The following is a 14985-nucleotide window of genomic DNA, read 5'->3' on the forward strand; positions in this document are numbered from 1 at the left end:
CCAGGCTTCTCTCAGCAGTTTCATCACAGCAGCCTGAATTATCACTAAGGGACAACAATCAGAGGGGTCAACAGGGACAGGCAGTTTCCCCACAACTCTTGGGGCCCAGCCAACCCGACGCTTTTTAACCCTACAAAGCATACACCCATCCAAACCTTGAGCAGCCAGCTCCTTCAGGAGAATGCTGTAGGAAATGGTGTCAAAAGCCTTCCTGAAGTCTAGGCAGACCACAACCACAGCCTTTCCCTCAACCACTGGGCACGTCAGACAGGCTTCTCTTCTTCTGGCACTCCTCCAACCAGTCTCCTAAACAGGCAAGGGCTGCCCTCAGGAAGTCCAGGGTAGCAGTCCTGCTAAGCCCTCCCCCTGCTTTTCCAAAAGTCAAAACCACTATTAATTTATGATGGCTATACCCAAGACAGCCTTCAATCCTCACATCACCCACAGGTCCTTCTCTGTTAACAAGTAGAAGATCCAGTGGGGTGCCATCCCTAGCTGGCTCTCACCAGCTGTCAGGAATTTATCTTCCACACACTCCAGAAACCGCTTACACCGTTTCCTCTCTACCGTGTAGTATTTCCCACAGACATTTGGTAAGTTGAAGCTCCTCACAAGAACAAGGGTAAGCAATTCTCCCCCTTGCTTGCAGAATATATGATCTGCCTCTTTGGCCTGGTTAGGTGGCCTGCAAGAGACTCCCACCGCGACACACGCCTTGTTGGCCTTCCCTCTGATTCTTACCCTTGCACACTCAGCTCTGTCATTGCCACCGTTCAGCTCTACGCAACCCAAACACTCCCTAAAATACTGGGCTACCCTCCCACCTCTCCTTCCAAACCTGTCCCTTCCAAAGAGTTTGTAGCCATCCATTGCAGCACTCCCACCGTGTGAGCCATCCCACCGTGTTTCTGTACCAGCAGCTGTGTCACAGCTCTCCTGCTGCGCAGGGGCTTCCAGCTCTTCTCTTGGTTGCCCACACCACCTGCACTGGTGTAGAAGCACTTCAGTTGGGCTAGTGATACTGTTATCTTTTTTTTGGGGGGGGGGAGAAGGCTTAATTCCTGCACGACCATTCCTGGGCTCTTTTGTGATTTCTAAATCATCAACGTCCCTTGTGCCTTTGCTGCTGCATGGCTCTCCTACCCTACCTCAACAGGGGCAGCAGACCAATGAAGTTGGTCTGAAGTTTCTTCAGGTTGAACTCTAGCAGAAATATTAAGAGTGTAGTCACAGCTGGTGAACGTGCTGTATCTATTACAAATCATAGAATCATTAATGTTGGAAAAGCCCTCCAAGATCATCTGGTCCAACCATCCCCCTACCACCAATGTCACCCACTAAACCACGTCTCTAAGCACCACGTCCAACCTCTCCTTGAACACCCCCAGGGACGGTGACTCCACCATATCCCTAGGCAACCCGTCCCAATGCCTAACCACTCTGAGCAGAAATGTCTCCTCATTTCCAACCTAAACCTCCCCTGGCACAACTTGAGGCCATTCCCTCTAGTCCTATTGCTAGTTCCCTGTGAGAAGAGGCTGACCCCCAGCTCCCCACACCTTCCTTTCAGGTAGCTGTAGAGAGCAGTAACGCCTATATTTTGTTAAGCCAAAAGCTTGGGCAGAGCTCCTTGAAAACATTGTTCTTCTCTGTGTCCCAAAAGGAAAGATATAAACTGAGAAACAAAATCAGCAGTTATGATTATCTTGGAGCAACTTTTTTTCCCCCCCTGCAATTAATTCCTTTTGAATGCAAGGCACCATTGGTTCTCCAGATTTGTCAGGAGTATGCTTGAAATGTCTTTCGAATTGCCAGCCTATACCTTTCTCAGCTCTCAGTCCTATTTACCCAGCTCTGACTTTGTTAGATTTTCCATTAAATGGTTTGGCCTCAGTAGCCCCCAAGTTTGGAGGAAAGATAATCCCTGATGACAGTCATTTCATCAGTCAACTCCTACAAAAATAGATTATTTCTGGCATACTAGATTATTTCTAGCATACTGCACCAGCAAGTATTTATTGTTCCCCACTTCTTAAAGCAATTTCCTGTTTCAACTACACCGTTCTTCCGTGGACTAGATGAAGACACCTTCAGGTTTATCCTTTTCAGTAAGGAAATGTTGCAGTGAAGAGTTGTTAGAGAGATTCTAATTTGTGACAGACATTCATCATCAGCTTCTCTAGGTCAAAGGCAAGATAGAATCAACGGTGACATTCAAAATATTGCCTATTTACTGTGGCAGCTACAAGAACAAACTGATTATAACAGATGGATAAGCACAGGCCAACTGTTCTCCCTGTTTTTCCTTAACTCATGCTTTGAGGAAGACTTACAAGAGCACAATTCAACCTGAGCTAATACCAAACTTGCGCAGGGTTGGAAGAAAAATTTACCAGAGTGCACTTAAATTCACAGTGTATGAGTAGCCTCTTTGGAGAAGAGAAACCTTTGCACTAAGCCAAACTTGCCCAAGATTTCAGGTATCCGAGAACAAAGCCCTTTAGAAATAAGTTCAGAAAGCTAACTAATGCCTTTAAACTATGGATATTTTGCTGACATTGCAATAATGACAACTGAATTCCCCCTGACATCTCAACAAAAGACTATCAATAACATTTTCAAGCAAGTCAGCTCCCATCCTCCTCCCATTATCCACTATAATCTTTTACACAAGCACAAATGGTATGTTCCAGTGTAAACATTTTCCAAAGACCATGGAAGCAAAGTAAGTGACCCCATTGACCAATGTGAACAGACAGCTACCCCACCTGCATGCTTTTTGTACAAGGAGACTATATTAAGAATACACAGACAACCAATCTGTATCTGAGTACTAGGGTCACTTCTATATGACGTTGAGGCTAACGGGGTAACTGCCTTTGCCTGAGTCAACTGGCTTACAAATTGCACCCATGATTTTAGCAAATGTTTACACACGCATTGTATGCAAATGTAAAGAACCTGAATTAACTTCACTATCAAGATTTTCAAGTGCAAATATACAGTCTCCCTTAGTTCTGCTCTTTATATATTATACCTAAAAAACAAATGAACAACAACAAAAAAAACAACCAGAGTTGATTCCCCCCCCAGTCTCCTGCTTGCACACACTCTAAAATCAAAGATTAAATATCAAAGTGTTCACAAAAAAATGAACTACTTAAATGAATCATGGCTTAAAACAAGCAACACTGAATCTATTCCTCCATTAAAGAGGACTGAAAGTCCCTGCATAGAAAAAAAGCAGCAAATAAATGTTAGAAGTACTATTAGTTAAGACATCAGACAAAAATACATCAGATTCCTGACTTGCTATTTTTGTCTTCACATAACAACTCCATTTGGATGTTCAAAAGTCAGTGTGCTCCAAAACAAAATATTGCTTTCTGCTTGCTGTATGGTATGAATAAAGCAAAGACTTTGTCTCAAAAATAAATATTAGTGACATATACAGACTGCTAATTGTTTTTGGTTTGTTCTGGTGACCCATAATTGCTCCAAATTAAGCACAGCTGAAGACTGTTGTAGGTGCATCCAAACACGGGGTTGTTTCTAAAACCTAACAGCACTTTGACGTTCGCCTTGCTGAATTCTTCACTGCTGAAGGAGAATCAGAGTCTTCAGTTTACAGCAAAAAATAAAACAAGGCAGTTATGAAGATCATGTAACACAGAGCTCAGAAGCCCACAGTGGAGGTTTACTGCAATATGGCAGTCTGCTTCTGGTTGCTTGAGCGCAAGCAGCTGCCGCAGCTGTTGCCTCCTCCTCTTCCGTGTCTCCCTTCACCTCTGTGGAACTTTCAGTTTCTTGAAATGGATTCTCCAGGAGTTTCAATACATTTCTTACCTAGAGAAGAAACATAATATGGTTAAGAGAATTTAGAAAACAAAGGCAAAATGATGTAGAAAAGAACCTCAAACCAAGTAATGATCAAGTATATTGTATTTAATACACAAATTCCAGACATGCCAAATATGAAATGGATGAACAATATCTATATAAATAAACTGAAAGTAGTACCTGGCTGAATTTGTATCTGCATGGAACTCAAGCTCAAATAACTTAAAAGCATGTCTTAAGTACAAATTCTTTTGTCATACTTCTCAGAATATATTAATTCACCCTTACTCAGCATGTAGCAATCCACATACTGAACTCCACAGATGAAAGCAAAGGCCTTTAAAAGATACCATTCAGCAGTAAGGAAGTTAATCCCTAGCCATCTCCTGAGATAAAACCTTTGTCTTCACTGTCTTTAGAATGGCTAAGTGACCTGTCTTAGGACCAGGTTCAGACTCAGATTTTCAGTTCCTTTCTTTGCTCTGCAGCCATTAAAACCACAGCTCACTCACAAATAAGGCCAATTCCCAATGCCCTTACAAACATGCTAGAATGAATCTCACCTAGCATAACGTTCAGCAGCAGCAGCACCACCACAAATCCAAGCAAACCTAAATAGATATTAAGCAGTAATCTTACCTCTGAGAAATCCCCATTTTCAGCTGCTTCTATGGCATTCTGAGCAATATAATTTCTCAAGATATATTTTGGATTGTTGGAATTCATAACCTTCACACGATCAGTATTCCAGGCATCAACATCACTAATGCCTTCTATTTCTTTTTGTAAACGGACTCTGAAATTAAACAAGTAGAAACAACTGGTTTGGTTCAAGAATCACATGTAGAAGTCTCCCTGTTTCCTTGTCTTGAGATCTGTAGTTTGCAGTTCTTAAGTATTACATCACCTATAATCCTCTCAGTTTATAAAACTCAGCACAACAACAAAATAAAAAATGCCACTTCCTGTATCATTTGAAAGCAGCATTACAGTCTATCAGCAGGTCATGATGATGCTCAAGCAAGTGGCACACACTGCAGATTCCCCAAAGAGACATCGAGACACCTTGCCCCACACTGGTGGTCTGTTTGGCACTGCTCTGAAAAAACCTTCATATTGAAAGCTTGGCTTTTAAGTATTTCTGTGCTTGTTTATTGGTTAAAATGTTTAATGTTCTGATAAAATAAAAAGGACTTGATACAGCTAAGACTACCCGATCTGCCAGGTATACTTGCTAAAATTCTCAGACCCATAGGAAAATAAGATCACAGCCAACCAGGTGAGGAAAGAAGTTTTGCTGTGTAGATTAGGTTAGAAACAACTAATGGTCTTCAAGACATTTTCTGAATAGAAAGTCTCCAGCTAACATTGAGCTCTTAAGCTTCTAATTTATACCTGATAAAATAGTCTGAACTTTTTCTGGCCTTGACTTCTTTTACAGTTACTCTTTGATTGAGAATACTTCTATTTGCTTTCTATATTAGTATATACACTTTTTTTTTCCTTTCAGAAAGAAAAAATGCAAAAGAGTAAGACATTTGGGTCAGCCAATTCTAGTTCCTGAGCACTTGATAGCTCGCAATTGAAATCAGGCTCCTGTGAGAATCAAGACCAACATTCTCAAAGTGCTTTTAATATCAACTTAATGCTAGTTCTTTTCTACACCGCCCCCCGTCCCAAAATATAGAAAAAAGTACCATGAAAACACACAGATGTCCTTTAACTTTCACAGATACTCATTTAGAGTAGTTAATAGCATTCTCAGTTGCCTGCACCCCACTGCTGTTTGTATACTTTCAGACAGCGTGTTTTTTGAGACATATACATTGTTATCAAACGAAATGCACAGCAAACATACTGCTAAGAATACTGGTAAACCTTACTTGTATTTTTCCAGCCATTCTGTCCAGTGTCTTTTATTTCTGCTGAGTAAATCAGCTGCTGTTAACTGCTGCAGTTTAGTGAATTGTTCAATGCGCTCTAATTCTTTATTTATATTAGCTTTTGTTCCAATTAGTGCAAATAGCTGAGGATTAGACTGAGCCAACATCAGCATCATTGACAGTTGTCTGGGAGCAAGAGGAAAGAACACATTAAAGTTAAGCTGCCTGTCAAGAATCATCATTTTGCAACCATAAAGTAGATAAACATTCACAATAACCTGCGATTTAAATGGATAAGTTAAATACCAGCACTTCATAATTCACAAATTTATAACAGATTATGCTTGTTTCACTGTTCCCTCCCAGTGTTTAAAATTCAGTAAATTCAGTGTTTAATTCACAATCCTGTGATATGCAAAGCACAGTCAGTAGATCTGAAACTCTACCAGTTGGATTTAGATGCACAATTCTCATCAAAACACCATAATCTGAAAGGAATTTGGAATAAGGAATTTGACCTTGCACCTAGGTACCAAGATACCAGAGAACGCATACTTTTTTTTTTAAAAAAAATGTGTTTTTCTAACTGTAACAGCATTCAGTAACATACTGTAACATCACCTACTAATTTCACTAATACTAAGAAAAACAAATTATATGGAGAAAGATACCTCATTTAAATCATGAGACAAGTCTTTCTGTTTATTTACTTATCTAACCAACCTAAATTGGTTCAGGGAGGGTCAGGCTGGGTGTTAGGGAAAGGTTCTGCACCCAGAGGGTGGTCAGGCACTGGGACAGGCTGCCCGGGGCAGTGGGCACAACACCGAGCTGCTGGAGTTCAAGAAGCATTTGGACAAAGCTCTCAGACTCATGGTCTGACTTTTGGGTGGCCCTGTGTAGAGCCAGGATTTGGACTCCATGATCCTTCCAGCTCAGGATATTTTGTGATTACTTACTCCCTGGCATACAGCACAACTAATTATATCCAAATCGTATTTTCCTACTTTTAGTAAACAGAGATAAGCTGAGTGCTTTGATTTTTTTTTCAGTTACACAAAGTATTATCCAAATGCGACCCATGCATCTTACACACCCACATCCATGATTCCCATGTGTTGCGATAAAAGTCAGTTGTGCATTCAGTTTAATGTAGTACTGTGCCCCCCGCCCCAAAGTTTTACCTCTGTATCACATGATTTGTAGCTAATAAATAGGGGAAGAAAAAAAAAGGACAAACTTACAGGGTCAAACACATTTTCCATTTTCCACTGCTCCAAAAAGCAGAAAACTGCTTCAACTGCTTTTATAGGGCAGCAGTTGAACAAAATCTCCTACTTTAGTACACTCAGAACAGCTGAGCTGCAGAACATGAAACAGGACATGGACAGTACCAAACAGGTTGCAGAGTCTAAAGTGCTCATTTCAGTTATACTTGGCTCAGAGCTCTGGTGGCTGAAAGTGATTATTGGCCAACCGTACACAGGACAGTACTCTGGCAGCACACAGGAGTCATTATTGTTTAAACCCATTTCTTCTATAAAATATTTCTGTATTACTTCACTATCTGGCACTCTCTCATTGGCTCAGTCAGCAGGGAAAGGGGAGAAAAAGAATTTACGTTGCAGTAGATGTATCTGATTAACAGTGAAATTCTCAAATTTAATATTACTAGAAAAAATAATATTACAGTTTATTATAGTAATGATGAAACTTAAAGCACTGGACAAAGTATTTACGTAAACAACAGTATTACCTTGGATCCATCTGAGGCTTGAAAGCAACTTTCAGTTCTTCCATAGAAGCACACTGACTTGCAAGCTTTTCTAAGAAATCTTCCAGTCTTGAAGGATCCAAATCTACTGAGAATGAACTCAGCAAGTAGAAAATATTTGTGAAGTCTCCACCTAAGAGAGGGAATTCTGTGGGTAATGGAACTGACAAATGGGCAGGAACACAGGTCCCACAATTCCTTCCTAACCCCCCCCGCAGCAGCGTGGGTAGCCAGGGTAGAGAGACAAATGTATTGGTCCCTCAGCGAGGGTGCAAATATGACACAGGGGGTGCCCTGTAAAAAGGCAACAACTGCCACACAGGTTGCAAGAATGCAATTATCCTTTGGTCTTTTGATCTCTCAGATGACAGTGTAGTCATGCAAGGCTGCTTTCTTTTAAGGTCAGGGTGAAAATTACAACTTGGTGCAGTTATAAGGTACTTATGGTCTATGAAATAATAACCCGATGCAACCTTCACCAACCTGTGAGATGCATGGTTTCGAGAAGTTCAGACACCAGCTTACTATCTTCTTCTAATTCCAACCGAATGAGGCCTAGTTTCTTCCTCATCTTCTGCAAATAATGTTTTTCAAATTCCGCATCATATTCCTCTTCCAGGATGAGTTCGCTGATTTCCAAGGGCAGCTCTGGAACTAAGGCTTCAGCGAGCTTCCCTAGATTCCACTTGCAAATCTCTGGCTGCTTGTTGTAAGCATAGCGCCCTGTATTATCAGAACCATTGCAAATGTGCTCGGGGTCGTATCTACAAATGAAGAAATAGTTAGCATTCCTCTTGTTATCTGGACACGAATACCGTATGAAGCCCTCTAGGAGGCTAACAAGCCCTGAAAGGGAACAGTCCTGCTTGGATGGGAGGAACCCCACATGCTACAAGACCACTCTAACAGTTAGAGGTGTTGTCAACACAGTTATATTTCAAGGTTGAAAAGAATTACAGGGCAAATAGGACTAGCTTAACCTACTTTGCTGTAAAGTGGGTCCATAAATCTACTTGACAGCTAAGGTATTAAAGCAATAGTGAACATCAGCAGGATTGTTCTATACAGCAAATTGATAAGCACATTTTGAACACTGTCCACAGGCCACACTGACCTGTCCATAAACCCAAAAGGGCCATAGTCAATAGTTAGTCCAACTATGCTCATATTATCTGTATTCAGCACGCCATGGCAAAAGCCAACACACTGCCACTCAGCAACCAGTCTGGCTGTCCGTTTCGTTATCTAAAAGAAAAAACATTTGCATTTTTCAACACAAGGTATAAACATTCATACATTTACACACATTTGCTAGTCTGAATGAATTTTTCTACTGTGGGAACTCTGACTGGAGCAGACTCTGTCTGTAAGCCACATACATGTACACAAATATCTTGAAGACAGCTTGCCTCTCTCCTCCATTTATCAACTGCCTGGTTCCTAAATCTCCTATTTCTGTTTGTTCCCTCTTTTACCTACCAAACTTAACTTGAACGTCAGTTGCAGTGCTTCAAAACACACTGGAGACAGAACACAAAAATATGGTAAACCAACATCAGACTTGTGCACTTTTCTAGTCATCATGCAACGACATTCTTTTGCTTACTACTTATTTTAAAGACCCTTTAACTACAGACAGAACACAGCAAAAGTCAGAGAAATATTCATTTTATAAAGAACTATGTGTGACAAAACTCAGTGTAAAGTCAGCCTGCTGCTTTACTTCGTATGTAGGAGTGATTTACAAAAAGGTAGGCTGTTCAGACAATAATGATCCTTTGCTAACAAACTTCAGGCCTGATAAGCACTTACTTCAACCTGCCAGGAGTAGAAAAAAAACTAAGAGCTCACCTTTTAGCTAAATACATACTCCAAGAATGGCAATTTTATTGAAATCTAATTCTTCACTGAACACATGCTTTCCCAGAGCTTTTCAGTTGCTTAACTGAGTGTTATCTTCTGTGGGAGCCTCAGCTGTAATCAGTGCATGTGCTCCAATCGTCAAAAATAACAGAGTAATATTTAAAAGTTATTTAAATTTAGCCCATTTGTCGAATGCAACTGGACGTGTCCTACAAAACCTAAAATTCAGGAAGTTAATCTGGCTTTTATCTGGGTATTTCCAAATACCTTACTGAACTGCCACAAACAATTTTATGTAACCATTAGCTAGAGTCTTTAAATCAAACTGTTGTCATAGCTAAAATCACTTATCTTTCAATATAGCTATCAACACACAGAAATTTAAGGTGAATATTCTCTCCAGGCTGTGGTGCGAGTGCATTTTATTAACGTTTAAAAATGATCTTGTTAACAAAGGAAATGTTAGTTTTATGCATCTGTGTCCAAACCCATAATTCTTCCACTTTTTAAAAAAAAATGTGCAGTCAGATGAAGAAGGAAAATCAGGAAATTCTTGCAGGAGTTTTTGGTTCACTTTGAGATCTCAGGCTTCTACTTTTTCCAATACAAGGTACTCTGCACATTTCTCCTGAATTCTGCTTCACTGGAGAGTTGGAAGTCAGGTGCCAGAAAGCACTCCAAGTCACAACATGTGTACAAAACTGATTATAAACCAGTAAGGGAAACACACCCTATGTGATGGCGCTGTGCCAGAAAGATGATAAAGTTTAGGAAAAAGAAAGAAAAAAACAGGCAGCCACAGATAGGATAAAAGCATTCCAGCAGTAAAGCAATTTGTGACTGCTGGATGCCTTTCTATGAAGGCATCACACTGCCAATGTTCTGGTCAAAATAAATGCGGCTAACGAGAGCACCTGAAAGCAATTAAAGCTTGGATGCCACTCAAAGATGGGTATATTGATTAGAGACAGCTTTGTGTTCACTTTGACCTTCAGCTTTTTTTAATCACATTTTTCTACTGCTAGCCATACTAGAAAACAAGTATGGTATATATAAACAAGAGCACTCTCTTAAAAAACACATTCATGCAAGTTTAAACAGCATCTACAAGTTATTTTAGAAGTATAGATAATGGTGGTTATTTTCTGGTCAGCACTGCCAAATGCAATCACTTGGACTTTTTTCCTCCTGTTCTTCCACAGTACAAAACGAAAAGATAAAAGCATGGCAGGGAAGGGACAGCACTACCCTGCTATTAAAAAAGACACCAGTGTTTGGTAAATCAGGCGAGGCACTGTTCAGATGGAGATGGCTATGGAAAATCTCCACTTATGGAGACAAAACATGACAATACAATGCTGGGACAGACCCAGACTGGGGGAGCACAACAAAAAAGATAAGAGATTGAGGAAAATAAGGAAAGCATGCCAAGATGAGGGCAAGAAATCAGTAGTAACTGGGCCAGGGAAAGAAGTTAGAGGCAGAAAGAGGTGGGACTGACTTGTGACAGTGAGATACAAGGGGATCTGAAGGGAAAACTATCTTTGTTCACGCACACTTCTGCAAAGATCCTGAAATCCCATGTGTTTTTTTCCTACTGTCAGAAAATGAATGTGCTAACAGCTACAGAGCAGTACATGGTTGGTGACAATCTGCAGTCATCATTGACTTCATTAATTCACAAGTGAGAGGTCTGTCAAAGTTAACCTCTTCAGCACCCAAAGGTGAACTAAGCAACTGCTTGCTTTTTAAAAACTAATGCAATTATGCACAAACTCAAAACTCACACAAGTTAGAGAAAGCCAGATTTTAAGCCTGCCTTTCATCTCCGCATTGCTCTGTTATGAACGTGCATCACAGTGCTGTCACTCTCTAACAGAGCATTTCAGATATCAAAGCATCACAACTGTTTTGACTTAGACTAGTCAAGTATGTTAGACTGCTACAAATACTCAATAAGCAGAATAATTTTAAGTATTACCTTCCTATTGGGATAGTAATATTTGAACGTCACCTGAACTTTTATAAATTGTTCTCCAGTAATTGCTAAGGTCTAAACACATACATTAATTGAAAATGCTTCAAAACCATTTCTGAGAAACCATCCAGCCTCTCCTCTGGGCACAACAGAATCACCCATCACTACACCACTTCTGATATACATTTATCTCACTTGACCTCACTGTTCCCCAAGTTGGAGGTTTTGCAACCAGGAAAGCAGTCTCACTGCTTGACTGCCTTTAAACATTCAAATTTTGAAGTATGAAGTTAAAGTGATATGCAGTCAGCATTTCTGTCTATAATTTGGAAAATAAGAGACAGGAAGTGACTCAACATCCTCAATGTTTTACAAGACAAAAACCTCAGTGCCATTAATTCATCACCTGACAGTCAGGGCTAGGATTCCCCCTCGCATCCTAAAATGCTCTTAGCAAAATTAGAAGTTTTGGGAAGCTCACTGAGAGCCAAAAAATCATGCCTTACTATTAAAAAGGTAAATGATTAACTGTTTTTATCAGTTTGGTCAATATCAGCACTGCTTTCATCAATAAATACTTGTATTAAGAGTGTTTTTTCCTAAGAAAAGAGCAGTTCAACCCCGGTGCCTGAGATCATTTTCTGAGTTTTTAAACAAAGAGGAATTTTTGAAGAGCAACTTATCTTTCTTACCTCTTTGAAGAAAGCAGCATTCCTCTGAATATTGTTGTCTGAATAAGCCTCCTGGATTTCCGGATAGAAAGTGCCGATCACATAATCAAGCATTTGTATTCGAATATCATTTCTGTTGACACTAGGACCCTTGCGTCCTGTATATTCATCAGTAGGTTTAAAAATTTCAAAAGAACCAAATCTGTTGAAATAACAAAAACATGTTTTTAGTATTACTTCTTAGTATTATTTGATCTTATTAGCTTCAACTGATATTAAACATAGTAAAAAATTTACTGTCATCGCAATATCATCTTCAGGGTTTAAGACTAATTCTTCAACAGCCTGTGAGAAAAGACCTGAAGCATTCTCACACTGAAACTAAGGAAACAAAGTTACTCAGTGCGAGGAAGCAGATACATCCACATGTAAACAGACAGATTAAGACCCTAGCTAGTACTGAAGACCAGTTCGCTAGAAGTTTCTTAAAACTGCTTCTATAGAAAAATCCTTATCCTGAGTGAATACACAGAAACATGACTTAAAATACTAAACTTTATATCATGTACATATGATGCATTTTTCCATACACACGTGCACAGACATACATGTATTGATGTGTATTCCTTATGCCTCACTTTTCCCTAGCATGATGTTGCCTTCCAAGGAACAACACACCATCCCAAAGTCCTGCTTTGCATTGGAGCAGGAACTCTGCACACATCTCAGGCAAGGAAAGTACTGTCTTAAGGCTTTTACAAGATACCCCCAAACCTGGGAAGTACTGTATCATTACAATAGCTTGTAAAGTAAGGGTAGAACTATAATCCACCAACACTACCAATATCTAAAAAAAATCCCCTACATCTACATATTCCTCGCAGGCATAAACATGAAAAATCTCTTTTGAGATCTGCAGAACTTTCTATGACGCTCACACCCCCCTGGTCCCTAGTTAATGTTTACCTGCCAGTGTGCACACATCTCATCCACTGGGCTAAAGCAGCAGCTTTCCACAGCCTTACAAAAAAGTTACAAGATTCAACAACAAGAAACATGCAGGTGCTGCAGGTGCTGCTGTTATAGAAATACACTTAAAATTATATTTTTGTGCTTGACTTTAGAAGAATAGTAAAAAATAAAATAAAAAGTAGGCTTCTCTCTACCTTAGAAATGTAGAAGCTATTCTCAGAACAACTGTACACTTTTCTTTTTTTGGATTTCCATCATAAAATATGTCGCGAACAACTTCCGAGTCAGATGTCACGCAGGTTCCAGCCCTCGTTGTTGGTATTCCTAGGTGAAACATGGCCTCGCTACACAGGAACTCTCGTATGCTTGACCTCAGGACTTTACGACCATCGGCTTGCCTGCAGCAAAGACAGTGACAGGACTCAAGTCTTCTGGCTATAAAGGAAGGAGGACTCCTGCTTCCCCCTTAGCCATGGAGAAACAAGAACTAAGATGTTAAGTGCTCTGCCTGAACTCACACAGCAAAGTAGTGGCAGGTATGCGATGAAAACCAGATCCTTAGAGATCTCTGAGGATCTCTAAGAGTTCAGATTTGATAAATACACTAGCTATCAGGATCACATATACCAGAAGAACGCTTTTCTAATTACAGATATCCCTTCTAATTGCTAACTTTGTTTTTATACATGCAATACAGACTTCCCAAAACTTGATACATTCTGGATGAATATAATGTGTCCTATGGTATATAAACTTATGGATATATTACATAACACATCACTAAAATAAATTCAGACCAAAACTGCCTTTCAACGCTAGTAAGCTTTTAAAAAAATCAATTTTTGTAGTATTTACCCAATACTTTAGCAGTCCTTAATCAGTATGCTGCAGAAATTAAACAAGCACTGCAGCTGTCCGCTACCAAAACCCTGTTTTTTATTGATCACAGTGCAAGAAGAGCAAAGCAGAAAGCAACCAGTGAAACAAGTGACTTACAAAGTTCACATCATTGTTTCCTATTAATAAAGCGGCTACCACTGGGCCTTTTAGACACTGTTTTTTGGACTTTTCAGGATGAAACACGTAGGAAAGGATTCAGCCCATTCAGGCCACCTCAGGAGCCGCAGCGTGAGAGCGGACACTTTATGCTCGCACCGCACCATGAATTTTCGCTGAGTTTTGCTTAGGAAAACCCTCCCACAGCATCATTTCGAGACGCAGAAGGGCTGGGAGCAGCCCCAACCCCTTTCCATCCCGGGCTGCGCACCCCCAGCAGCGGCCGGGGCTCCTCTTACCGGGAGAAGGGGGTGAGGCCGGCGCCCTTCAGCTGCATCTCCCAGCGGCCGCCCCGCGGGCCCAGCACCTCGCCCAGGTACATGGCGGCGCCGTCGCCCAGCTGCCCGGCGAAGCTGCCGAACTGGTGGCCGCAGTAGCAGTGGGCGGCCGGCTCCGAGCCCGGCAGCAGGCGGTTGCCGCTGAAGTACAGCGCCGCCTCGGCCTCCTCCCGCTCCTCCACCTCGGTGGCTTCCAGCCCCAGCAGCGCCAGCGCCGGCAGCGACATGGCCACCAGCCGCGGGTTGCGCAGCGGCGTGGGGCGCACCCGGCAGAAGCAGGCGCCGGGCACGGCCCGCGGGGAGCTGTCCTCGGAGGGCTCCACGGGCAGCGAGCGCAGCGCCAGGTTATCGAAGCGCAGCGCTCCCAGCCAGCCCCCGGCACCACCGCCGCCCCTGGCCCCCGGCTCCGCTGCTGCTCCAGCGCCGTGCTCGGGGCTGCCCGGCCGTGCCGAGGACGCCACGGGGTGCTGCATGGCGGCGCCGAAACGCCGAAGAGACGCCGGGAGGAGCGACGGCAGCGAGCTGTTCCTCCCGGTGCGCAGCGCCGCCGCCATTCGGCGCCTCCCGCCCACGGGGCGGTGCCGCCGCCATTTTGCACCTCCCCCAACGGGGCGGGACCGCCGCCATTTTGCACCTCCCCCCTGCGGGGAGCACCGCCCGCTGCGCCTGA

The 14985-nt window shown here is 41.9% G+C and overlaps 1 protein-coding gene across 1 annotated transcript; it reads right to left on the reverse strand.

The window, feature by feature from the left end:
• Window positions 1–1042: 1042 nt before the first annotated feature.
• Window positions 1043–14886, reverse strand: SELENOO (selenoprotein O). Its single transcript, XM_084536875.1, has 9 exons — window positions 14277–14886; window positions 13176–13379; window positions 12031–12211; window positions 8612–8742; window positions 7981–8261; window positions 7480–7630; window positions 5724–5909; window positions 4480–4636; window positions 1043–3846 (listed from the first exon to the last, which is right to left on the reverse strand). The coding sequence occupies exons 1-9, from the start codon at window positions 14867–14869 to the stop codon at window positions 3661–3663; spliced, it is 2070 nt and encodes a 689-aa protein (XP_084393001.1). The 5' UTR covers window positions 14870–14886; the 3' UTR covers window positions 1043–3660.
• Between the last annotated feature and the right edge of the window lie 99 nt (window positions 14887–14985).

Source organism: Aythya ferina (genome assembly GCF_964211825.1).
Source record: "Aythya ferina genome assembly, chromosome: 1".
Taxonomy (NCBI): Eukaryota; Metazoa; Chordata; class Aves; order Anseriformes; family Anatidae; genus Aythya; species Aythya ferina.